Source organism: Neopelma chrysocephalum, unplaced genomic scaffold, assembly GCF_003984885.1.
Source record: "Neopelma chrysocephalum unplaced genomic scaffold, ASM398488v2 Primary Assembly neopelma1_103b, whole genome shotgun sequence".
NCBI lineage: Eukaryota > Metazoa > Chordata > Aves > Passeriformes > Pipridae > Neopelma > Neopelma chrysocephalum.
The window spans coordinates 4,007,115-4,034,309 of NW_020897767.1; the positions used below are offsets into that span (position 1 = coordinate 4,007,115).

At 37.3% G+C, this 27,195-nt stretch overlaps 1 protein-coding gene across 1 annotated transcript in view; it reads right to left on the minus strand.

Annotated features, from left to right (window-relative positions):
* ARHGAP15 (Rho GTPase activating protein 15) overlaps positions 1-27,195 on the minus strand; it is a 331,210-nt gene that overhangs the window by 137,079 nt on the left and 166,936 nt on the right. The window contains exons 7-9 of the mRNA XM_027695955.1: positions 26,731-26,829; positions 24,786-24,912; positions 2,426-2,548 (exon numbers count right to left, since the gene is read on the minus strand). Coding sequence (XP_027551756.1) covers positions 2,426-2,548; positions 24,786-24,912; positions 26,731-26,829 — 349 coding nt within the window. The remainder of the gene's footprint in view (positions 1-2,425; positions 2,549-24,785; positions 24,913-26,730; positions 26,830-27,195) is intronic.

Consider the following 27,195-nt stretch of genomic DNA (forward strand, 5'->3'; position numbering starts at 1 on the left):
ATTGGAGTTTTGGTTCCAATGTGACATACAATGTAAAAAATCAATATAGATTTGAGAGCTTTATAGTGCCCCTGGCAAATATGAATAGCACTTGATGAAAAGTGAAGGTTCTCACGGCACCTACAGTGCCACTGCATTGGAGTAATTAACACCACACGCTTCACAGATATTTATATCAATTCTTCACCAGCACACAGAACAGTTCTTTGTCAGGAATTTGGTACCAAGATGTCCTGCAAGGCTTTATACACACTTTTATTACGAGCCCCTATTTTAAGGGATTTACAATTCTGACAGAAGTATTTCCCTGTGGGATAAAAGTTCGTAGGCATGTTCTCAGAGCGGGAGGAATTTTTTCCTGTAAAAATTGGTTAACATTTTTTTCCCTTAAGAAACGAGCAAATAAATAGTTCTGAGAGGTTTCTGCAACCATTTAAGTCACCTTTAGAAAAATAAATAGATGCATCTTATAATACAAAATTCGGCAAGCTTTTCATTTAGTAATCTGGGCGGTTGCATTTTGCGATTTAAAAATATTCTAATGTGAGCCTAAAAATTAACATTTAAAAGTGGTCTCTGCATAAGCATTGCAACTGCATTTTCATAACATTTTAACAGATTAAGGGATAAACTGTGGTGAAGACAATGAAGGAACCTTATCAAATGAGCATTTCACATAGACTTACCGTAGATTGGAATTAAGCCGTGCTAACGAATCCTGCCTCATTTGCATGGCCAAAACCTAATCCTAATGAAACTTCATGGTAGATAACTAACATGTTTTCTTCATGGCAACATTAGTTTGGCCATGGAACTGTGCTGGGTACTGATTCTGAATTACTGTGTCACAAATCACACATCTATGTTATCCCTGGAAGAGTATCCCAGGTAGAACGAAGCTATGTTTATGAATCAAGAGCTTAATGCAACTGTAGCCAAAACTAAATTCATCTGGCTTTCCAAGAGAAATGTGTTAGAGGGTGGATTTGAGTTATGCTAATGAATCTGGATTTGTTAGCAGGGATCACATCTGATCCCTATGTAACACCACAGGAGATTCATCAGCCACACTTTATTAAACTAAAAAACTCCCAGCCCTTAAATCCAGAAATTAAAAGACTATGAATTACTCCTCTATTACTGTAATAACTGAAACAAACTAACACGATGCATTCAAATCCCACCCTCAACTCACAAAGTACTTCAAGGAGGCAAAATTCTGATGTGTTGAAATCAGATACTACGAAGGTGTGAGCACAGATCCTGAAAGTTTGGTGTGTGAGTGTGCACACCTCACACACTCGTATTGGTGCATAAATGACATTTTTTTTCAAGGTTTCTGTGGCAGTTAGAAGCAGAAGCCCATCATTAAGGCACGTCATGGTTTCATTTAATGAAGATTTCCTTAGAGTAAACAACACTGCACTGAGCATCTCTGCATGTATCTAAAACATAAGAACTTAATTCATCAAATCTTCTTCTCTTCAGACGTGGGCCCAGCTGGTGTTTAACTCTTGTGGTTGCTTTAGCTTATGCTGGCTAGGGTCAATCTCTTGGCTCAGGACAGACAAGTTTAATACACACTAGCAACACCCCTTGCCATTTTTGACACACCACTGGAAAACTCACCCTGGAGATTGACAGGGGCTGCTGGCAAAATGCCTCTTTCTAGTCGATTTGCATGTGCAGTTGTGGGTTTCACACATAATAATTTGGGAGTGCATAAATTTTTCAAGCATTGCTCCAGACAATATTTGAAAACATGACTTTACTGGAATATTAGTGGTCAGAATGCTGCTGCCTTCAACTAGCAGCTTCTTAGCAAAACACTTCTTGGATAAACTGACAAACACTTTTTATCAGAGAAACAATTTTTTAAGGATGTGTGTAAGTGATGGCTGACCAACTTAGCAAGAAATTGGAATAGGAAAAAAACCCCACATATTCAAAGCACTTCTAATTCGCTGAGATGTATTTTAAATTGTTAAAAATGGATCTTGTTGGTGAGTTAGAAAAATAATGAGAGAAGACAGCAGAAAGTATTCCAACAAATTAGTCAGCACAGCATCTGAAGTTCCTATTTTGGGTTCTAAAATATAAACTATCTCAGTATTTTTTTCTTAAAAAGAAGTGGAGTTGTGCAGCACGTTGATTTGCATTGTGCATGGTGTTAAATGGAGAGGCTTCTGCCGTTTGCACACCAAAGCAGAAAAATTGAAGCAGCAGTCAGGTATCACAGAGATGGATGTAACCATACATTGATTTTTTTATCTAAATAGTTCAGAAGTGTAAATTTTATGAGATACAGCAACAAACCCATATCTAAGAAGTGTTTGTCCAATGCACTTATTCATCTGAGAGTAAAATGACCACTTGTGAATTTTTAATTTTTATGCCCCCAAAAAGTACGTAAGACTGAACACACCTTTAATAAGTCCCTTTTCTTGCAATGTTTTCAAGGAGGGTCTTCGGGAGATGAACTTCTTTAATCTGCTTTTAACTCGGTTTCTGTCATTTGTGTCAGAGGCACTGTAGTTCAGCCTGAAAACTGAAGGAAATCAGAAGAAAAAGCTTGAGTGAAACAATATTTCTGAACTAATAGTACTTTGCTCAAGTATCCTTAGGAAATAGTGGCCATAAGCACCCCAGTAAAATCAAAATCATGCGGTAGGTCAGCAGTGGAGCTGGTTGGACATTGCAACCCCTCTGATTAATACTTTTGTGAATAAACATGATGAGTTCACTCTGCCGGTTCTGCACGGAGCCCTGTTATTTATTGCCTATAAGTATTTGGATGGAGACCAGTTTACTCATGAAATGTTCACGAATCCCACAAGTTTCACATGGATGACTTCTCTGCTAAAACTCTGGACTCCAAGTGTGCTACGCACTATTAGCTGTGTACTACTTGTTATGAGAAAGGATGGATGGTTAGACCACTAGTGAAGGACTGAATTTTCTTGCCAAGATGGATTAAGAGTTATATATATATTTAATGCAGTTAGAGAAAGCATGGCTATGTGCCATGAAATGTGTGCAAGATGCATTAATTTATGGAAAGAAAAGTATTCCCGTCCTAATGATTATATTTTATTATATTTAAGCATTTACCAAGCTGAGAAACATTTTGAGCTCAATTTATTCCTGCTCTGTGTCAAAAAGACATAGAATCCAGTTGCAGAAATTCCCCTGGAGGAAGTTTGGAAGGCATACATTTAACTTCTTCTCTGCTGAGGTGCTTACAGGGCACCATGATAGATATCAAAATAGGCTGTATTAGTAGGGAGGAGAAGCTTGGCATGCTCCAGAAGCTGCAGTGATGCCATGGAAAGACCTTTTCCAAAGTTTTCTCTGAACAAGCAGGTTTTTAAAGATTTCTAACAAATCACCTGAGACTCACCACCCTTGAATAACTCTTGTTCAGTGTCCTGAGCTCTCTCACCCTGTGCTTTCCCCCAAATGCTGAGCAGGCTAATGCAGAAATCTACAGCCTCCCTTGGCAAGAGCCTTCAGCTGAGGGAAGTGGCTTCTGATTTCTGTGGGAAGAACAGCTTTCCATCTTCTCTTGTAAATCAATTAACAAATCTATCAATCAATCAATTAATCCACCAAAATACAATATTCTCCACAAGGTGAGCTTGCAGGAGGTGGTCCATTGTCGCTTTGACAGAATATCTAAATAGTACCCTGGATAATTTAGCTGCAGTTACAGAGATGCTCCCTATCTCCAGAATGAATCTCTTCTATAATGCATTGATATCCACACAGAGGATCTAAGCAAAGAGAGAGAGCAAAATTAAAAGTATGATCTTTATTATCGGTCTATGTTTTTATCAAGGCATTTTTCATTAGTTATAAACAAAACCAGAACATTTAAAGGTGCAGAATTATAAAACAATGGCAAGCTAAAATAACTGGTTAAGCAATAGCAACAACCCTTTAATATTGTGGTTTACATTACAAATCTGATTTTAACAGCCAAACTTATAAAATGGTTTACGCTTTGCTGTTGTCAAGGGAGAAAAACTTGCCAAATTGTTCATTTTAAGTAAATAGAACATAGCCAATTAAGGAAAGCAATATTTAAACACATGCCTATGATGATCAGAGCATAGTTTGCTTCTGATTTCACTACTGATTTTAACAGAAGAGTGCTCCATTTTCCCACAGCACTAAAATGACCCCACACATACTTCCACAAACTAGTAATCACACAGGACAAATAAAAGGACACTTTACTGGAAAATACATGGCTTGGTACACTAATCCATCACTTATGAAAACTAGAATTCACATTTTTTAATGGTAGCATTCTTGGAGTGATGTATCATAGAATATAAAGATTAGCATTCAATTGATGGTTGGTGCTTTTTTAACATTATAGCGGAGGACTTTTTGTTCAAAATTGAGCAATCCTTGGCAGGGACAAGCTAAAATTCCGAGTCACTTGGCTGTGCTATAAAAAGAACAACAAATGGATGTTTCTAATTCTGCATCTTAATGGTACTTTGAGACAGTGAATTTAGTTTGGGGTCCCTTTTGCTGTTCAGGGTCATTCTGTCCATAGTGATTCATACCTAGGTTGGCTTTTTCCTGAATTATAGTGGTGCTTCCTCAAAAGATGCAAATGATGCAGGAGTGAAAATAGCACTTCAGATGCCTGTCACTTTTCCCATTCTGTGGAACTCTGAAGCATTTTATGCCCACTTGAACTTCATATTTAACTCTGAGTCTAAACCATATTAGTTAAGATGTTCCAACTGAAGTGCACGCTGTCGTAATGTGAAGGGTAGGACAGCAGGGGAAGGTCCCTTTCTTTAGAAAGACACATTAACCTAGCTGGAAGTTTTATACCTGAAACAGCAATTATGGTGTTAAAACTACATCTAGAGGTAGGAATAATTATTGTCATGGATAACTTTGTTTGTACTATGTTGAGCTACACAGCACATAGTTCAAAACAACAGCAAAGCTAAAGTTGATTAATTTCTCATTTTATTCTCTTAAATACATGTGAGTCACCAGAGAAAAACTCCAAGACTCCCAGAAATTCAAGGGTTCAGATAGCATGTTCCAAAACCAAGCTTAGACAGAAATATTCTAGTTGGGATCTCACTTAGAAATATTCCTTCTCTTTCCAAACCATTCGTCTCGCGATATCCCCGCGTTAAAATGACTTTGCTATTACATTTGGAAATACAAAAAAGACCAACTGTTACTTCCAAGAGAAAAAAAATAAAATAAAATAAAAAATCCCTCAAAAATTACAATAAATATTTCTTTTAATACCTTCCCTTTTAAATTTCAGGTTCTGGTTTAGGCCAGGAGTATCCTTCATGAAGAAGAACTGGTAAATGTCAAACAACATAAAAAAGTGGAAGGCAGTTCCATACAGAAGTAAAAATAAGACTCTTAAGGACTTAAGTATAAAATAATTATAAATTTCTCCTGCCAGTGCATGTGCATCAAGGACACTTCTATCCAGCAGCAAAAATGTAACCTGAATATCTTCTGACTTTCATGTTTAGCTGGTGATAAGTTGAACCCTTAGGTTTCGAAAAGCATTTCTGATGACTTTTGGCACTTTCTTAGGTCTCTATTTATTCCACAAATGAGAAAGGTATGAAAGCACAAATGAAAAAGTGGCAAGAACTTTTCCTCAATTCTCAAGATACACCAAAGCAAAACAGCTTATCACATTAGGGAATTCAAAGTGAGTACAAAAAGAAAATAGTATAAACATGTTTTTAGGACTAAAAGAAAGAACACATCTTTGGCCCTTAATATCGGAATGTAATAACATTCACTGAATTGGGGGAGATAACTATGAGTTAAATTCTCTGAAAAAAAATGCACCAAGAAATAGCTGGACTGTCTTTTTTCTGGCCTATATAAATCTTCTGAACACCTACTGAAATGGAGTCTTAGTATTCTTAATAACATATAAATAACAGAAGTATCATATAGAAGAACAAAATGAAGTATGTAAAAGAGTTTTTACCCAAGAAAACAAGTGGAAGGCAAGAATTAATGCAATACCTCCAAATGAGACAGTTCTACAGAAATGGTACCATCAGAGTCAATGAAAGTTTTGAGGTGCACAGACAAAGAATTATTTGTCAACATTCAATGCTCTTAATTTTATATATGATGCAATGAGAGTAAACATACTTTAGTTCAATCAGGATTAAGCAGTGGCTGACATGTTTGCAAGGTAAGTTTACATCAGCTTTTCTCCAGAGTTTTGGCATGGCCACAACTAAAAGAACTGAGTAGGACACGAACCTCTTCAGGGCAAGGGTCAAAATGCTTATGAGATTACTTTCTGTGAATTTATTCATGTACCTAGACAATATATTTCTAGCAGACTGTTTTTCCTGGGTGTGATGTTCTGGGAAGAGCCTGAATGATTCAGAGAGCAAAATGCTTTAATATATCCTAAATAGCTCCATACTTATTTGGCAAGATTTTGTAACTCATATAACAGGCTCTCACATTCCTTCCAAGGGCTTTTATTTCACTCTTAATTTACAAAATATTTATACATAATCCCAAGGGTCTACCTATGATTAATTCCTGCCAGGTACAGTATATCTGAGCACTTCCAATGTGTTGAAAGCATTGGGTTTTGAAGAACTATCCATTAAAGACTTTCTGAACTGTGACAATGGATATTGACAGTGCTTGTCAGACTAAAGCACTATTGATTGTCTCACATCATGTGTATTGCAAAACCAATTTCTTTCAAGTACCTCTTCCTAACTGAAATACATTATTACGATGCCTATCTGTTTATTATAACACCCAAAATTATTGTATGTAATTTATCTGGATGGAAAGGGCAGTACTGGGAATGAAGAGCAGCAGTGGGAGAGGATAAAGCATTAAGAGATTCAAATAGCTTTACATTTGTACCTTCTCTTCCATTAAGCTTGATGTCCAGGAAAAAAACCCACTAGTTTGGACCACGCAATTTTGTTTTTTTTAGTACTCTTGAGGACTTTACAATTTTGGGAAGTTCTTAAAAATGGAGATGACTTGAAGTACAACGATAACACCCAGAAACTGAGATTTGATAATTATTTCCCAAAGAATATTAAAAGTGACAAATTTGACCATTCCAAATGCAGAATACACTGATCAAAATTTCTTAAAGCACATATATACAGATCCATTTGCTTAATTGTCACCTCTGACGCCTTAAACTAATAGTTTCCTACAGTCCTATCCAGAAGCCTCAGCACACCTTGTAAGACTGAATCAAAGTTTGGATGGCAAAAGAGAAGGTAGGATTAGGTCTCTGTGCCTTTGGAGAATGAAAGTCTAACAGCAGTGTTACCACATATGTGTGAAAATATTAATAGAAAGGAATTAATTAGTTAATTCATTAATTTCAAGTAAAAAGCATGCTTAATTGCTGAGTGTCTCATCTTTCTGAAGAAATATATCTTAACGTGCAGAGGTGTATGACTATGCCTACATTCCAGGAGACACTGTAATTTAAGAATATTGAATGACTCATGACTTTAAGTTTTACTGGATACCATTGGAACTCAGAATTAAACATTTCTTCTCATTTTTTTGGCCTGCAGCAGATGTGAAACTGCTGTTAGTCCTTTAAGGAAGGAGCAGCATGCACTATTGCCTGTAAAAATGGGCAGGTTTTCAACCAGCACTAAAGCTTTGAGGGTGACAAAACCAAGTCTTGCTTCCTTCCTTTTCTTTGTGATGCTCTGAGATGAAGTCGATAAAACCTGCTCACTAAGGATGAAGAATTCACTTCATCTACCTTATTGAGCTAAAGATTTGTGCTAGTTATCCTATTTTATCCCTTGGTGAAAGTCCTGGGCAGGTCTCTGAGTTACAATAATTACTATTTTTGGGTTTTTTGCTTTTTTTTTTTGTAAAAGAGTGGAACGAGAGGCAGGCACATGGTCTTCTTAAAGACACTACAAAAATTATTGAGGGGAAAAAGTGCAGGAATCAAACATTACCCATAATCATTATGCTTATGATAAGCTTCAAAATTACAGATTTTATAACTGCAGAGCATAGACCCAAGAACTGCAGCAACAGGTGAAAGAACAGGTACCACCAACCAGGAGATTCTCAGAAGATTTTGTTTGGTTTGGCACCAAAGGACCTGAAGTCATTCAAGTTTATGGACCAATAATAGATATTTGTCACAGCAAGTGTATCTGCATTTACAGATGTTTATGAAGCAAGCTCAGAAATAAACAATAGGAAAAAGAAAATAGTGATTATATAGCAGAAATAATTTTTCTGTAATATGACAGCCTAACAACTTAAGTGCTCAGTAGTGTCATTACACTTTGTGAAATTTGTGTGCATTAGCAGTAAAGATTCAATAAAATGACTGTATAATTCATATTTTGCATTATGCTCTTATGCATATAAAATTTTTAAAAAATTGTCCCACTATAATAGTAAATGGAAATAAATGAATAGTGTGTTAAATATCACTACACACTTACATTGTAAAACAAAACTGGCACTCTCCACACAGCTTTTCTTATTGGTATTTGTACCATAAATATTTAGAAATGTAAAGCAGTATTTCCAAGTATATATTGGATTTATAAAGGAAGATCATACTGGATATATTTCTTTAATAAAATAAATGGGTATTTTTAGAAAAGGAAAATGCAATAGGCCAAATCTGTCTGGATTTCAGTCGTGCATTTGATATGATGCCAAATAGGAAATGATTAGTTAAACTACAGAAGATGTAGAGAATTAAAACAATAACTGTGAAGTGACTAAATAAGGTATTAAAATGAGCTTTGTTGAAAGGAAAACTACTCTAGTGAAGGGAAGTTACCAGGGCAAGTCCTGAAATATTCTTGGAACCGGTCTTTGTGTTTTCACTAATGACTTCAGCAGAAAAAGTAGAAGCATTCAAAAAATTACATGGTGACTCAAGGCTGGGAATCACCATCAGCTGTGACAAGAATTCGGGATATCAGGCAAAAACTTGGTGACTTTGAGACTGGAAGTTGAATTAACCAGATTAGAACTACTACTACCCAATGCATGGTTAGAGAAGGACTGGAATTATAGAATCACAGAATTATTAAGGTTGGAAAAACCCTCTAAGATCATCAGGTCCAGCAGTTCCCCCAGTTCTGCCAATCCACCCCTAACCCATGTCCTGAAGTGCCACATCGTTCTGAACATTTGCAGGGATGATGACTCAACCACTGCCCTGGGCAGCCTGTTCCAGTGCCTGAGCAACAAATCCAAAATATTTAATTTTATTTAATACAAAGTAATTCTCTCTATGGGTGTTCAACCTTGGGCACTCATGTGTCAGACGGAAATTCGTGACAGAAGAGATGCAGGCAGTGGCAGCGAGAGGCACCAGGAGAAGGGGCTGCTGATCTTTCATAAGCAGAGAGAGAGCTTGGTATGTTTGGCCAGCTCAAAAATGAGCGAGAAGAGCTCTGATTGTTCTCTATGAATTTGCTGGTGGGGGTGGGAAAGGGAGCAGGAGAGAAGAGGACAGCAGGGAGGGAGAAGAGCTGTTTTAACTGAAGAACAATGTTGGCACGAGAATAGATGAGTATAAACTGGCCATAATATGAAGTTCTAAAACACCCTTTTAAAGAAATCATGGTGGCAAATAAAACTAAAAGAATTTAAGATGAAGTTTAATAAATTTATGTATGAGGACACAGAACACAGTACCTTGTGACAGGAGGGACTGGACTAGATCACCCAGGACATGCCAAGCCTTTCTTTCCACAACTTTTTTTGGTATTGTCACAATATTAGAAAGACTATTATACACACTTAACTCGAATACAAAACCCACAATGCCAGAAATCAATGAGTTCATTTTATTCATACAGTATGACCAGTTTATGTTCATCTAATGTAAAACATGTGGGACTTGGATGAAATCTGCTGCAGTACACAGAGGAGTCAGGCTCTAGGAAGGGAGAGTACAGTGTACTTGGGAAGGGGAAACTGGTCTCTCTGAGCTTGTGTCAGGGATTAGGACTCTTGACACAGCCTCTTTGCAAAAATATTCCCAGGAAAATACTCAATAACTTGGATAGTCTAACACATAGGAATGAGTGATGCTTGCCCTCTGCTACACGGGTGACTCAGTGTTTGCAGCCATATAATCTTATCCCACTCACATAAAACATGTTACCAAACAAAAAAAATTGCACTATTTGAATTAAGGACTTTTGAAGTTGACATATGAATATTAAAATATTACATTAAATTAAAATATTATTTAAGCAGACTTCACAAAATAAAAAAAAACAAAACAACCCATGCAATTAGAGGTTGAGGAAGACAGAACAAGGTACTGAAGACTATTTCCTGATTGAACTGAACATGTATTTTGCAAAAACTAATGCATTCAGGGTTTTGTGGCTTTTGGGGTTTTTTTTAGAATATGGAGCTATCTTTGTTTTCTTCTATGGTGGACTATATGTCAATAACTTTCAAGCCTTTAAATTAACCTCCTGAGTTAATCTAAAAAAACCCCAACTTTTCAACCTTTTGCAAATAATATGGATAGTCATCACTTACACTAAATACAAAGGACAAGAAAATTATACTGGTTTTTTTCTACCAGGAGCACCAGATAGATTGTTATGCCAAGAGAAAACCCTTCTGAGGGCCTGGGTACTGCCAGCCATGTGGGCATTTTTACCTTCAAAACCTATGTATAAATCTGCCATTTATACTTTGGGAGACAAATTATCTGTGGAGAACAAGGGAGACTTGGCACTGCTGTATTAATATCAGCCTTGTCAAGAGTTATACAAATGTTTCATATATTCAAATTTAGACATGTGCTTGGATACCTTATTAAGCCTCTTATTCGGACCAAGTCTTATGGGACGTCTCTAGAAAGAATATCATACCAAAGAATTTTCTTTTTATTGAAATTATATTGAAATATATAAATTATATTTTGTACTTCTAAATTTTGAAAGTAAATTATTTTAAAATTTAATTATATTTCCACTGCACTCAGTCTTCAATTATATTCATAACCCTGTATTTTTTGACCTGTTATGAACTTTTAGTGTTTCTTATACAATGAAGGACAGAATTAATTCACAGTGCGTAAGTTATGAAACCAACATATTAAAACAGTTTATTTCCAATGAGAAACAGTAGTGACATTCAGCTCTGTATTTGCTGTTTCAAACCACAAGTGCCAGCATATTTTTCTCTTCTAAACACCAAGTTTAGTACTTTCCAGTGAATGTAGATGTGGTAGTTTATGAAGGAGAAAGGCACAGACGTTATCTTTAAAGTAATCAAAAAATATCCAGCCAGAGATCTGAAATCCATTTGCTGCACTCTGTTTATATGTTGACCATACTTTATCAAATTATCTCTACCTCAATTATATAATTAGAGTAAGTGTATCTGAACAAAAGATCATCCATGAGCTCATTTTTAAAAATAGTAAGTTGTCAGATTTCGGAATTCTTTTTACTTCTTACCTCAAGTGAAAGTTCTGGTAAGAATGCCCAACATCTATATTCACATAAATAAAAACCTTAGACAAAGTCACCTTTACTACCATCAATCTAATTTTATTTTTCTATAGAAACTGTTTCCACTTGTCAAAACACAACTGATCTTCAAACTTTTGAGCAGTTACACCTTTTTGCTCAGGTAGTGTCAGAGTCCCACTCTGAGGACACTGGAATAACTTCTCCTGAAGGTGCTTCAGGATCTGCATAAAATAAACATAAACCAACAAAGCAGACAAAAATCAGGCTACAGCTTTTTGTTGGTCTGCCCTATAGAATCTGCAGGAGGAGAAGTTGCCTTGTGAGATGTGCTGTGGATCATCCTCCCCCTTGGACTGAGACAGTGGAATTACAGGAGGGAAAGGAAAGTCCAGAATGGAGCTGCTGCTATATTTAGTCACATATTACATTGTTATTGTTTGTGTTTTAATCTGATTGCTTACCTAAAGCTCTGATTCCAGTGTTTTCAAGGAAGGGGTGGGATTATTTAGCATTGGCTTCATCAGAAATTCATCTTCTAATAAAAATCAGGAGATGCTGTTCAATTGTGTAAGAGCAGAAGGAAACTACAGTTTGCACTCTCTCTTCCTTGTGTTACTGAGTGTATCTTTGGCCAAGATGATTTGGGAACAACACTTCTGTCTTGCTGCAGCTCTCACCCACTCTCCCTACAATCTGATGGTGGCTCCTTCCCATCACAAAGGCAACACAAGGGCAAGATCTGGGTTGGTACCATCAAGATGTAAGTCTGGAGAGGACACAAAGATGTGGTCAGCTGAAGGCAAGAGTAACTGGGACCCCAAAAATGAGCATTCCTACACTGCCAAGGATTTGCTGCAGCTGGGACCCCAACTCTGCCTGGCCCTTGTGTAGGGGCTCAGAGGGGGACACCACCAGAGACACCACAGGGCATGCAGTGACATTTAGTACTTTATCCAGTCTCCAGAACAGCTGCACTGGAACAAGCTGCTTGAGCAGGCAAATAATTACTAATTATCATGATATTTTCCTGAAATAATATCAGGCCAGTCATCACAACAACTCTGAGACACTTCAATCAGCTACATGTGGGGTTTGCATGGGTGCACTGACTCTCTGTTTGACCAGCCATGGTCAAAATTCAGATTAAATGTTAAAAAGAGCCAATAGAAGACTGTTTTAGCTTTAAAATTAATGTTCCAGCTGACAAACTGCACAGGGGCTTAACCTACTTTAGAACATATTTAATAGCATAATTTAGTCTCGAAAAAGAAAAGCAAAATAACTAATGATGGACAAATTTAGGGGTCAAATCTAGTTCAGATAAACATTCCAAAGTTCAGATGTTTAACCAAACCTTATCTTGTCCATGAAAAGCCTCAAACTGAAGGGCTCTATCAAATATAAGCAAAGCACAAGAGATTGTGGAAACTTCTCCTTACAGAAGGAAAATCATTATCAGGAACCAGCACCTTATTGCAGCACTCACGTGTAAAGCAGTTAAGCATCAAAGCAAAACATTTCAGAAAACTGCTTCATGGTAGTAGTAATATTTGGATGAAATCCAATACATAGAAAAGAAAATAATATTAAGAGGAAAGATAATACAAATGCAATTAGACTATCAACCAATAAAACTTAATCTATGCTTGATAGTTGAAACCTTCCAAGCTTAGAGGGAATAAGGAAACTGGAGATCAGAGGACTCTGCCTTTTGAAGTCTTGCTGTCCAGACCCTGCAGACCATTATCCAGCTGAGTATTTTAAAGCCATTATGAATATTCTGCCACAGAATTAGAAAGCTTTATTGCTATGAATGATCTGTAACTTGAGCAGGGACAGCTACAGATGAATTTGAAATAAACAGTTATTTGGAAAAGGTGAATTCTGCAGACTTAGTGCTCTGAACTAAAACCCACCAAATCAGAGACGTGTTTTCAAAGAACATTCTCCTAGTGGGTTATTTGTAACAGAAAGTATAATTCTAATGGATGGTTTCCATTTTCACCTTCACCAAATACAAAAGATTTTTTAAAAAGTTTATCAGATAAGATGAGACCACTGCTCTGCCTTGCCTGACACTGTTTCTCATTCAACAGGCCATATGTGCTACAGTACCCCAGGAGAAACCAAATTCAGATGCCAAAACAAAAGACTTTTTAAGCAAGACTTAAAATTTCAGTTCAGAAATGACTAATGTGCAACTCATATTAAGAACAAAGTTGCATTAGTAACTCAGGTATCCCACTTCTTGTAATTATGCTTTAATATCAGTGCTACCCTTGATCTATCATATTGAATGATCTTCAGATAACACTGTACAACAATTCAGGTATTACAACGTTTTCATTATTTATTCATTAATCTTTAGTGCTATCTTTTGATTTTCATTCAAACACATCAGCTGAAACACCTTCGTAAGAAGAAAGGAAGATAGGAAAATTATTTATATTTTTACATAGATAAGAAAGATACTGCACATATATTTTCACATAAAAATGCATTCCAAACATATTTTTGCATTAATATAAATCTTTAACTTCTTGGGAACCATAACAATGAGGCAAATATTTTGATTAGGTGAATGTACCTACAGCTCAGATATAGGACAGTCAAAGAGCAATCTTGAGATCATCCCCTGCATTACACAATTTTTAGTCAGTTTTCTGGTCCTTCCAGCTACTGCTTCTCAAGAGAAATCCTGGGTGCTGCTCAGGAGCCAGCTTACTCCAGGGACTTCTCCAAGAGGTGTTATGGATAAGAAAGCACCAAGTTTATTTGTCTCTGCTTTACTCTGACCTTTAACTCTTATCCCAGAAGGCATTTTACCTTTAAGAGTAATATTACACGTCTACATATCAGACCCATTCAACATAATATTTTAAAAGCACCAGGCTGGTGGGATGCATTGAAGCATCAGGTTATAGTGGAGACACATGTTTACAAAAGAGGCATTAAAAGGTGATCAGAGAAGATCAGAGAAAAAGTCTTTTCTGAACAGGACACAGCTAGTGTGTCCTACAAAGGGTGAGCACAAAGCAATATGGGCTCAAACCATGTGTTCCTGTACCTTGAATGAAGTCTTTCATTATAGACACTCACCAAGCTAAAGGTTAACTTGCCCTGATTTATATTTTTGTGTCTAAAAGCCTACTAAATGGCAAATGATCCAGTGTGCATCTGGCTCCTGTCCTGTTCTGACCTGCCTACATCTGGCCACCTTCCCTGAGGCTCTGGCTCCTTGGATTGAGGGATAACCTTCTGCAGCAAAAGTGACTATAAAATGTACTGTCACTATGTGATTGCAGCAAATATTAACTATAAAGCTTTACATGGAGAGACACATTTTCTCCAGTAGTGCTTCATACCTGCATGCTTTTAAAAATATATGTTCTGGATGAGGTGTCTTCACAAATTTCATTATAATCTTTTTTCATCTCCAAGGTTTGTTTGCTTTGTTTGTTTGTTTACGTATTAGCACTGGGGTATTTTAAAATGTTTTCATTTCTTTTATTTTAAGTGTGCCGTTTGGAAAGAGTTATTCAGTTTTATAATAATGCTACTTTTCTGTTTGAACTGAACACCTTAAAAATTAATTAAAAAAACTGTTATCACACGTAGGAACACATTTTATATGCTATAAAAAGGCTTAAGGCAAGTTTGCTCTTTGGTTTTCACAGAGAATGCATTGGTTGCAAGAGATTAAAGGACAGCAGGTTCTGCATGTCCTGGTTGTTTGCTTTTTATCTCTAAAAAATTGGCCATGAAAGAGATAAACAAATACAACCCTAAAGAGATAAATACAACCCTAGACTGTATCAGGTGATTCATTTCCATACAGGGGACTGAATTCTGCCTCCCAAGGCTGTGGGAAGATCTAGCCTTGAATATCCACATGCAAGGAGCAGGGACTGAAATGGGTAGACTCAGGAAAGGGCTATTTGAGAAAAATCAGGAAAAGAACAGCAGCCTATGATAGAAAAGACAGCTACAAATCTTGGCTGACTGAGTCTGACAACATAAGCAGGGAAAGGAGTAAGACCCCTGTCTGTAACTCTGTTTGGGGTGGTACACCTGAGGCACAAAAGAACTGCTGAAAACAAAGAGCAAGCTAAAAGCTGACACAAGAACCCAGTTATACCACAAGTCCATTTAGGCTGAAAATTAGAGTGCTTTCAGCTTGAAAACTGAAGTTTTGGAACATTTTTTCCAGCCTGAGCTGAGGGGCAAGAGCATTACCACCGAATTTCATTAATTATGAAAGGAATCAAATGAGGTAGTTGTTTTCAAGAACTGGGGAATTGATTCAATGCTACAAAAAGTCTGTCTGAGGCAGATAATGCCATGTTACACTTTTCAATAACAGTAACACAAGTGAATTCCTCTTGGGTGAATCCTGGGCGCACTTAAGACAATGGCCAATGGAATTAATTAAATGGAGCCAAATATCCTCGGTGGTGAGGGGAGCTGCTCATATGTCATAGTGTTCTCTTCAGCATCAATATTTAAAGCCAGCTAGTTGGAACCTTTTACTTAATTGAGAAACAATACAGCATTTAACCCCTGAGTGATATTCCACCCTTTGGCTTTCAGAGGCGGGATCTGCTTGTCCTGCACGTCAGCAGGCAGCTGGTGGAGCAAACAGGAGATCCTACAAAGCACATTGTTTTTAAAAGCATTTGTAGGCCCTGTCCAGGAGACAGTACCATTAAGCTGGTCTTTAAATATTTGGGGATTGGATGTCACAATTTATATTAAGCGCATTCTCCAAGCTGGAAGGTGCAAATATTTAAGTGATTTCACCACAGGGAAAAAGGTGAGTCTGGGCAGAAGGGATTCCTGTCTAAAATCTGATGTACAATCTCTCTAATTGAGGATAATTTAGACTTTTATAACCTAAAAACCTCCTTATTTCTGTCACATTCCTCCCAAAGTATCATGAGGACTGCGTCTAGATTAGTTAGAAATTATAGTGAAGCCTCAGAATACAGTGCAAGATAAGAAACATTTTTTTCTGGCTACAACCTTCCAATTAGTATACTTGTTTCAATAAATACCATGAGAAATTCAAATTTAAGCTCGCAGGAGTGATGGGAGGCTGGGCTGGCTCTTCCTTCCTGAATAACAAAGCTCATAAAGTCTTGCTCACTTGCTCTAGTTCTGACCTCTCTCCAAAGACAGCAGTCTGAAATATTCCCTGTTGCAGTGAAAATCCCTCCATCTATTTGGGTGTTATCTGTTGTCAGCCTGTTTTCCTTCCCTGTGGAGGCAAAACGTGGTGATGTACAAAACTGGAGATATATTGATGACACAGGTGATGGAGGGTAAAGCAGATGCAACTGTCTGCATTGTGTGCTGCCTTAAACTGTAAAAATCATGGCATTTGTATGATAAACTTTATTTTTGTTACCTAATGTAAACACAGATCTACTTAGTGAGGAGTTAAGAGACTGCACCAAAGCAGTGCAAGATGTTGGATAGCTGGGATTAAAAGTGGTAGATTCAGGGTAGAAACCTTTTCCTCATTATAGGAGTCCACCTCACTTTCAGTGCATGGAAAGGGCATAACTGTTTGATTCCAATAATGCCTAAAATGCTCATGATTTCTTTGTGATTGCTTTTTCTGAGACAAGTGTGTGTTCAAAACAAAAGCTATACATTTTTCCAAAATGTAATTTTCTTAAAGACTACGTCAGCATCCACAGTTCAGTAGGAAAAGACTTAGAGTGATCATGACTATCCAGTTTCTACTTTTCTCCATATCAAATTCATCTAGAGTGCACACGCAGGAGTTTATTTTGTTAAGAAAAATATATGGTGTCTCTCTCTTCTTTGGAACAGAGAAGGAATATGGATTTGCAACCTTTTTCTTTTTTTTTTCTTTAAACTTAAGTCCTTCAATAGTGTTTTGAACAAACCTAAAGAGATTTTAAGACAGACATTTTGTATTATGACATTCCCCTGGGCCGTATGTATGATCGTCTTTACTAAAGCTCCTTTCAGTCCCAGTTGAATAAATATGCATTTTATTTCACTAATCTTGAAACAACAGGAATAAAGTTTACCCAGGTCTTTTATACCTCAGAGAACAAAACAAATACTACAAATCTTTAGAGAGAAAGGATATACAAAAGGGCTTGAGGTGAATGTTTCAAAGTAAATACTCTTTAAACGATGTGCAAATTATTTCAGCACTTGAACATGATTTATGAAAGGGGATTAGTCCACTGAAACAAGAACCGAGTTTAAACTGTTGGGTTTCAAAGTCAAGGATGAGAAGTGTTAGCTGGAAAAGGCAGAAGAAACTGGATAGTAATCTATAGTGAGGATTTCTGACTGATTTTCTTTAACTAACTCAATCCTACATTAGCTATCACTGTCATTCATACTTAACTGTGGTGGGCAGCATAAAATACCTTCTTTTATGATATAATTCCCCATAAAAATGAAGTATGCAATGGTGATAATTAAGTAATAATGAGGTAATTAATAACTCAGTGACTAGCTCCCTATTTACTAGTATGCCCCATAAATGAGCATGAGGAGTATGAAACAATTAAAGATTATCCAAGCTCAAACAGATAACTTTTCCAGAGAGTTGTGTGTCAGTGAGCAGACCAATGAGTCACAGGTCACATCTATAATAATACATTATATTATATTGTAATATTCCCACATACTCTTCACGTAATGGGTTAGAGCTACTCTTAAGTACTATAAAAATGATCACTTTTATGTAATTGTAAAGATTAATAAGTGAGCTAACTTCTCATGGTTCTATAATGACCCTGCTGTTCTAGTAGGTAAAGGAAAATTTAATGATCCTGCTCAGATATGATTAATATCTAACTTTTTCCTGACTAAAAATCTGGACTTGGTTCAATAAAAATGAATTAAGTGAACATGCATGGATTTCCCTGCCAAATGTTTATATGGAAGTTGGTTATGCCCAATTTAAAAATATGCTTTTTCAACCCAAATAGTAAACTCTGGAAGGATTTTGGAGAGTGAAGTAGAAATAAAACAAAGAATTAAGGGAACATTACAGTATAATTGATGGAAACAGGATATTCAAACTCAGGAAAAAATGTATTTTTTTTTAGAACTAGTCACAGCCAGTTTTGATTTTGGGTGCAACATAATCTTCTATTATCAGGAGAAATGACACAATTTGTTTCTGAATTTGGCATGTTTTGTTTCCAAAATGCCAGTATTATTACTCCTTTGTTGCTGAATTAGTATTTTCCTAAGCTCTATGAAAAGACCATACCTATACTTAATGTTCCAGTGAAACATGACAGTAAAAATATGTCAAAAAATAAGTTTAATCCCTATAGTTCAAATGAGTTATTCCACCCTGCAGAAACAGCATGTTGCATTTTCTTTTTGTGATCTTTTTTCAGTCTCTGAAGCTGACTACATTCTTGTTGATGCAATAAAAATGAATGCCACAAACATACAAGCTGCAGAGTGACAAAATTAATATTGCAGCAGGAAACTGCATATTTGCACCTAGTTTTCATTTTGCTTTCTGTTTTAATTGCTGCCATTGGTAATGTTGCACTAATATACATTACTGCTTTATGTTTCTTGGCTTTAATAAAAGTAGTAAAACTGACCTATACATAATGTTAACATTGTCATCTAATAATAGTCTTTAAATAGCACCCATTTGGCTTTGAACTTCACATCTAAACGAAATAAATGGCCCGGGAAGTGGAAAGAATTCAGACCTCATCAGAGCTAACAAAGAAATGGAGTGATTTCCAACTTTTGCAGCTCCAATTAGAATCATAAACGTTGCAAAGACCTCTAAGATCATCGAGTCCAACCATCATCCCAGCACCACCATGTCGTTCACCAACTCTTTGTCCTCAAGTGCCATATCCACAACTTTTTTGAACACTTCCAGGGATGGTGACTCCACCACTGCCCTGAGTAGCCTGGTAATTAGACCCCTTTTCACAGAAATGACATTACATCGGTGAAGAGCCCTGTTAGCTACCACAGAATCCAGCCCTTGACAACTTTGGCTGAGCCAGTAAAACCTCTCTTCTACATCTCAAGATAGGGTCTTATCCCAAGATGTGTTCTCTCAACCTACTCTCCCCTTCATGTGTTAGAGAGGAAGAGTAAAAACTCCCACAGGCTCCTCCCAGCACTGTCTGTAATTAGGTGGCCTTTTTCAAGGATCTCTAAACGATGCTTTCAGCAAAATAAGTTCCTGGCTTTTTTTCCCTTCTGTTATTATTTTGTCAAGGTGTGCAAATCCATGTGTTTGTGCCCAGGTACCGATCCCTTCCCTGTGCAGAGAAACAGCAGCCTCAACCAGGTGTTCTTTGCCACAGAAATACCCCGTTGTGTGCAGGGACAAACTTTAAACCCTCAAGCAGGTCCTCAGAAGAAGCTTTAGCCAGGGAAGGAGCAAGCACCACATGGAGCCAGGAAGGTTTAAAGCTCCACCAAATTCCCCATTTCTTCCGTCACGTCCATTAAAAGACCAAAGTGGGTTTTGCTTGCTGGTATTTTTTTCCCCACACTCATTGTACAGTCTTAGTTACCTAACAAACTGCATTCAGAGAGGATTCTGGATGATTTAATAACCACTTGGGGATAAATGCATGCCATACTGGAGTTTCAAAATTCAGCCTTCTGAAGTAAGGAAAAGTGAATGAAACAAGAAAAGCAATTTTGGTCAATTTTAAAACACACATAATCCATGGCTAAACACTAAGGACAGTAAGCTCCTGACTTTACCCGTGTCTTTTAAGAAACCAAAGCAGATTTCAAAGCCCAGATGACTTTGTAGCAAATGCCTCTGAAGGCAAACCATAATTATGATCCAGAGGTGGTAATTTTTTTTTCCTGATTAAAAAGATGCTAGGAGGCATATACCCAGACACTGCTACGAGGCCATTCCTCAGGGAAGCATGAAAGCCTGTGGCATCCCAAGGGCAAAACATCACCCTTTGGGACTAAAAGACCCATCACTCTCTGTTGAAATTCCAGGAGGAATTTAGGTAAGGAAAATATCATTATTTGAGTTGGCTGGTGGCCAGGGTGCTGGGGCTAAGACCCTGATCCTTCCAAAGAGTGGAAAGGAATCCCAAGCCCGCTGTTTAATATGCATGACATGTCAGCTTTACTGTCAACTTTTCCTTCCACCCCCTGCTTTTGTCTACTTTTTCCACCTGTTGCAACTTGTCCTTATTCAAGCTGAGAGCTGGAATTGTCTTACTTTGGTGTGTCACTTTTTGTCTGGCACAATGATGGCTGGATCCCTGACTACTTTTATTGAGAAACTGAAATGATCGTGAGTAGCAACTGCACAACTTATCCAGACATTCCTGTTCACACACACGTATATATATATTTATATGTATTTATATATTTTTTAAAATCTTGATGCTCTAGTTTTGGCACCTCAAGTTGGAATTCAAACATGGAGGAGATTTTCCAGGCTCCTTTGCAAGGGCTGCATGACTAACCACTGGGTTTTAAGTTAAGTGTTCTTGAAGATAAGGAAAAAATATGCGAGTAGAAACAATAAAAATAATGCAATTCAATCTTATCAATTCAGGCAGTTCCAGCTTTTATGTGGCAAACAAGGAGATCAAATTACATTTATCTAATATCACAGATTTTTTTAAATGTCTAAAATATTTCATTATTTTGCTTTGGCAACTTAAAGCTGAGGAACAGATTACTGTTCCCACTACATAAGGAAATAACTGACAACAATTAGTATTTATTCTTGTTGCTTTTGTAATAAAAATAGAATTCCATCACTTTCAAGGAAACCTAAAATATTAATAAGAATGTGATGAACTGAGTAAATGTGACGCCATAAGGAAATGATGGAGAACAGGTTGGAAATATAGTGCTTTGGGAATGGATTGCATTATCAAGCTTGTGATTGTGCATTTTGACAAGAGCAGCCCTCAGATTGATACAGTAGCCAAAGGGCACTCTTCCTACTGCGGAGCTGTTTGTTTCCATCCAGGAAAGGGGGAGTAGAAGGGGAATTGATCCCCTCCAACAATCGATAGCAACTCCAGCCCAGGCTCTTCCACAAGAGGTCCCTCCTGAGTGACAGAATTCCCAGATGGTGGCCAAAAAACGGCTCAGATGATGCAAACCATGACACGACCATGGGCAAGAAAAGAAACACTCTTAGTGGAGAGTGTGGATTTGGTTTCATTACCCACAACACAACTGCCCTGACAGGTCCTGTAGTCCACAGACACAGTAAGGTCCCCTGCTTTTGTGAGAGATGAACCATTTCTGGGAATCCTGTCATGCACAGAACTTTTCCCTACAACCCAGATCCTGTCTCTACTTCCCATGCACCATGACAGCATTTTTGCTTTCAGTCTCACCCAGGTGCCTGGTTTCATGTGGTGTAAAATTAACGTGGCAGGCCACCTACCAGCAGACCCAATTATAATTGGTACTAATTAAGAGGGGTTTTTTTGGCAAACTTAGGAGAACAAAAAGCAAACAAAAAAACCTATGGTCTGAATGATAACTGAATTGCTTGGAAATTATGAAGTCTGACACTAATTTTTAAAATTAGAACAACACTTGTTTGCATTAAATGGAGAGGTGCTGCAAGGCAGCTTCCTTGCACCAAATGTGTACTTCTTCTAATGGGGGAGGCTGCTGGAATGAAAAACACATTATTTCTGACCCAGCATTAGTTGCATAAATTAAATCAGTGAAATAGTTGGCACTATAAAATAAAGAGTCATCTCTCTCCATGTATTTGAGAACAAGCTCACGGTTTTACATACTTTGGTAGTGCTCCCCAAGGCCATCCTTGGTTTCTTCTTAGCTCAAGAAAACTTCAACTGGAACATGAGTTGAAACCAAACTGGATGAGAAGCCACTGAAAAGCTGCGTGACCAAGAGGACAACCACTCTGTGAACTTTGGAAATTGAGCCTGGCAGTTTGAGCCCAATTTTCAGTGAAATCAGTGTCTACAGCTCAAAGAGCATAACAGAGAATTACCATTTGTCCTTGTAGTGTAAGCAGAAGCAATTAGGATTAGACATAAAAACCAAATTCCTTCTACTAAGTCTCTAGGGGCAGTCTCCCCAGTTTTAAATTAAGGAGTAAATTACTGAAGTGCTTTGCTTAGAATATACCTGTTCTTTATATACTTGTGCTGCTACAAGAAAAAAAGCAATGGTGCAGTAATATCAAGTCTAAAACTGGACATTTTTTTACAGCCCTTAAAATGCAGAGAGGGTAAATACAAACGAGTCTGAACTGTCTGATTATTCCATTAAAGGTTATCAGGGCAGGGGGGTGGTCTTCTAACACATCAATTGCTCATCTTCTGCGTTAAGCTGGAGGAGTCTTAAGCCATCGTTAAAAAATCTCCTTTGTTTGGATTTGGCATTGGCGATAGTCAATAATGTAAGAGTGCTATAAAATTATAAAATCGTTAAACTTTGTAAGAACTTTATAAACACACTTGCAGATATTGCACATATCTTTGTGCTCTGCAGTCAAACTGGACAATGAAACGACCACCTGTTAACTGCTAACAATGTGTCATTACCAGTTCTCATGCCTTTTTAAAGCAATTTTGGCTCTAGCTGCCGATAATTCTGGCTACGATACTTGTGTGAACATTAAGGGCACAGAAAGCCAAAGGCAGAAAACTGACAATACAGTTTGTGCTTAGACTACTAATAAGTAAGTGAATAATATGATTTTTCTAATTCCACATAATTGCTTGATCTCAAGGGGCCAAAAAAAAAAAGTTCTGAATACATATTTTAGAAGCAATCCAATCTACGGTATTTAAATGCAAGCTTCGATTCAGTGAGATTTCACAGCAGATATTTTCACATTTTTTTAATAGTTTAAATAGCCTTTAACAAAACGGAGGTTATTCAGGATTCTCTAAGGTTTGAAAAGAAACATAGACTAAGTCTCTGTCACTGCTCATAGTCACTTTTTCTGTTTTGTCTGACAAATTATCATTTAAAGATATGTGAGAAATCTAAATAAATAAATAAAAATTCCCCGAGTGCTGAGACAGTTTATGGGCATTTTGCTGTTCGATACAATAAGAGCAGAATCAGACCCTCAGAACTCACTATATTCTCAGTCTTATTTTTCTTCCTCTGAGAAATGCAACGTAACACCCAGTACAAAGATATTGGGACAATTTTTCACCAGCTATGTTCAGGCTACTTTATATTTTATAACACAAAGAAAAAAAAAACTTAAAAAAAAAAAAAAGAAACAAACCTCCAAGATAATAGGAAAACAACAACAAGAATCTGTGATCTGCAAAAAGAGACTATTTAATGAGTCTCTATTTGTGTGTACGCGCACGCATGTGTGCATATATTTATGATTGTGTGGATAATTATCATTAAAAATAGCCATGTTGGGCCTTTTTAATGCAGCCCTTTTCTTAACATCTCAGGCTTTGATCCTGCTCTGAAATGTGTGCAGGCAAATTCCTGCACAGCCCTTCAGTACCTATAGGTATCTCGTACCAGCCTGCCAGTCTAAAGCTGTCACGGTGCTGCCATTGGGAGCAGGATGTGAATCTCCCGCCAAACAAAGGAAGAAAACAAAAATTCAAGGGAGAGGGTGAAATTAAAAAATTGCTGAGCATGTGAGTCAGGGTCAGCAGCAGCAGCTCCTGCGGCTGCTGCCCACGATGTCACAAGCATCTCGGCACAAACTGGGAAAGTCTTTTCAGTGGAGTAAAAGCACAGCCCTGCCAGTTTTAGATCACTTTCTTTGCTAATCACACTGACAAAAACCAACATCAAACCCTGAAATTTATCTTCCATAAAATTATAGATACATCACTGATTGTCGGCTGCAGAGGATATGTCAATTCTTTCAGCAATTCAGTGTATAAATACACAACAGACAAAATTACTCTGGTAATTTTAGGTATTTTACTAAAATGGAAACAAAGCAACTGCAACAGACCATTAACGTAGGGCTCATGTTGCTTATTTTTAAAAATAAATGGCTTAAATAAATGTCTTTGCTCCTAAACAAATTTATTTTGCTTAGGAGAGAGTGTCACCCTTTAAAAGTGTGGAGCTAGTAACTGTCTTTACTTAAATGCAAGTTATGTATATCAGCACAGAACATATTCAGTTTTAAAATTCTCAGTGATCTTCCTTACATTCTGTATGTAATAAAAATTATCTTAGCCTGTAATGGCATAGTTATTTAAAAAGGAAAGAAAAAAGAAAAAAGGAAAGAAAAATGAGGAAAGAAAAAAGCCTTACTTAAAGATTTTCTGTGTTCAGGCTTTGGCTCTTTGGATTCAGTGTCTAAGCTATTCAGTAATTCGATGCTGGAGGATCTTCTGAGTTTGAACTCCAAATTTCTCGATGTAATTCTCTGTTCTTTTGGCTGGGAAAAGAATATATATATACATATGTGTATGCTTTTAATAAAATTATTACTTGTAAGAATGAAGCAAGAGATTCCAGAATGCCAGTACAGAAGCTCACAGACACACACAGAGCAAGTGTGCAGGGAGTATATAATTTAAGGAAAGTGTAATGCAAAATTTGTCATATGGCAGAGCTTTTATGGCCCTGACAGACTGATCTTAATTTCTGAGATAAATTCCCATTTAAGTGAGGAAAACAAAAGACCTGCTTCTTTAGGCTTTAGAGACCAAAATTATTTCCACATTGCAGGCTACTTCCAAATGCTGGCAAAGAGGAAGGGTGTTTAAATTGTCTTTCTGATTTAGATAGTTACAGTAAATATTCTTACAAGAAAAATTGTTTCAAATATCATTGCAAATTTGGGGTTGAATTCTGCTGGTTTAAGCTTAGAAAGTAGTTGGGGGTCTTCTCTCTTTCTCTAATTCACTGGCAGACAAAGTGAAAATTAACGGGGAAAAGAAGCAAAAGAATAAACGAAAAAAGGAGCTGCAGTTTCAGCTAAACCCACGTCTCTTCCCATGGCATTTGGTCAGGTGAGATTTAGCCATCCCAGCAGCCCAGAGAGCTGCCAGGCTTTCCACACTCGTTCAAAGTTTTAAAACTGAATTAAATGACAGGGGTGAAGTGGCCACGGAGCGCTGGGTGGTGACATCCTGTCCTGCGCACACGGCGGAGCAGAACCTCGGCCAGGACCAGCTCTGCCCCAGCTATGGGCCTGCTGTGCCCCACCAGCTGCTGCTGCTGTGGCTCTGATGCCACAATATTACTATAGCTACACTAAAAATAATGTATATAACCAAGTCTATTAGATGTTTAGCTGAATAATATGCCAAAAAAAATTTTTTTTTTCTGACTCTCCGTGGAAAACTCCACCCCAAAATCTTCAGTCGGATATCAATATCCTCACACACCCAATGAAATGCACAATATGAAGACATACATCATCAGATCAAACTTTCCTTGGCTGATTATAGCCTCGGGGTAATAGAATGTTTGTAGCTCTTTAAGGAAACAGTAGCTGTGTTTAGATTAACCCTTTCAAAGAGGCTGCAAGTTCCACTGCAGCAAAACCACCGAAAAATGCAAGAAATGGGGATATTTTTCTCTCACCAGATTCTGCAGTGAACAAGGAAAGTCAGTGCCCTCTAAAAAAAAAATAATTGTTCTTGGATCAGGCAGAGATAGCAGGAAGACATTTGGATTTTGTACTGAGAGTGGCAAAAAAGAAAGAAAAAGCTACAGCTGAAGCTGGTTTGGTAATTAAAAACTGTTTTAATAAAATGCAACCCTGCTTACTTCTAGTAGAAAAACCCCAGCCTTCCTGGGAGAATAACAGCAATCAGTTACAAAGGAATATTATTTGCTAGTGTTATTCTTGTGAAGAAGTAATACAAAAATTCATAAAAGGCTCAAATGTATTAATAGTTCTATTGAAGATTATATACTGTAGGCTGCATAAACAGAAAAAGCAGAAATTCATTAGTTATTAAGTGCTTGTGTGCTTTTACAACCCTCAGCAAGCCAATGTCCTTGTTATTTCAGAGAAATAAATGTAGCGTTCCATTTCGAGGCAAGAATCAAATGACATTTTTGTGCAACAACCTTGTTTATCTGACATTTTTTAGTAGATTTGCATACATATTTTTATGTCCTTCAGAGAAGGGAACGTCTAGCTGGCTGCTGACTGCCTAAAACCTGTAGAGATGCCTGAGCAAATGAAGTTGAAATTGCTACATCTTAATTAATAAAGGTAACAGCCAAAACAAATACATACCAATCTGTCAATTGCATTTTTGATAGCGTGGAACCAATCCAATATGAGAAAGTCGATATCCGACTGGAGGAGGAACTCATTTCCTGACACTGTCGTGATCTGGGAAGGGCATGGACACACACAGGTAAGTAAAGCACACACCAGACAGATGATTTTCCTCTGTTTTCCCTCCTATTTCCCCCAAGTGCTCTTCCTTTGTACCAAGAATTATCTGCTGGAGTGCCGAGTTACTGAGGAGTTTTGAACCTCTGTCTGAAAACTGTTTTGAATATGTCACAACAAACGAGATATTGTCTCAGCGATGCAACCACCGAACACAAATAGTGCAAAAATAACGGGAACGTGACAAAAGTTAAGGAAAGCCAGGAAACTCAGTGCGGTAAGACACAGTTCAAATAAAATTAGAGCACCCTGAAAAGAAATGAATGCAATAAGAGAATTATTTCCTGTTATTTGCAGTTTCCT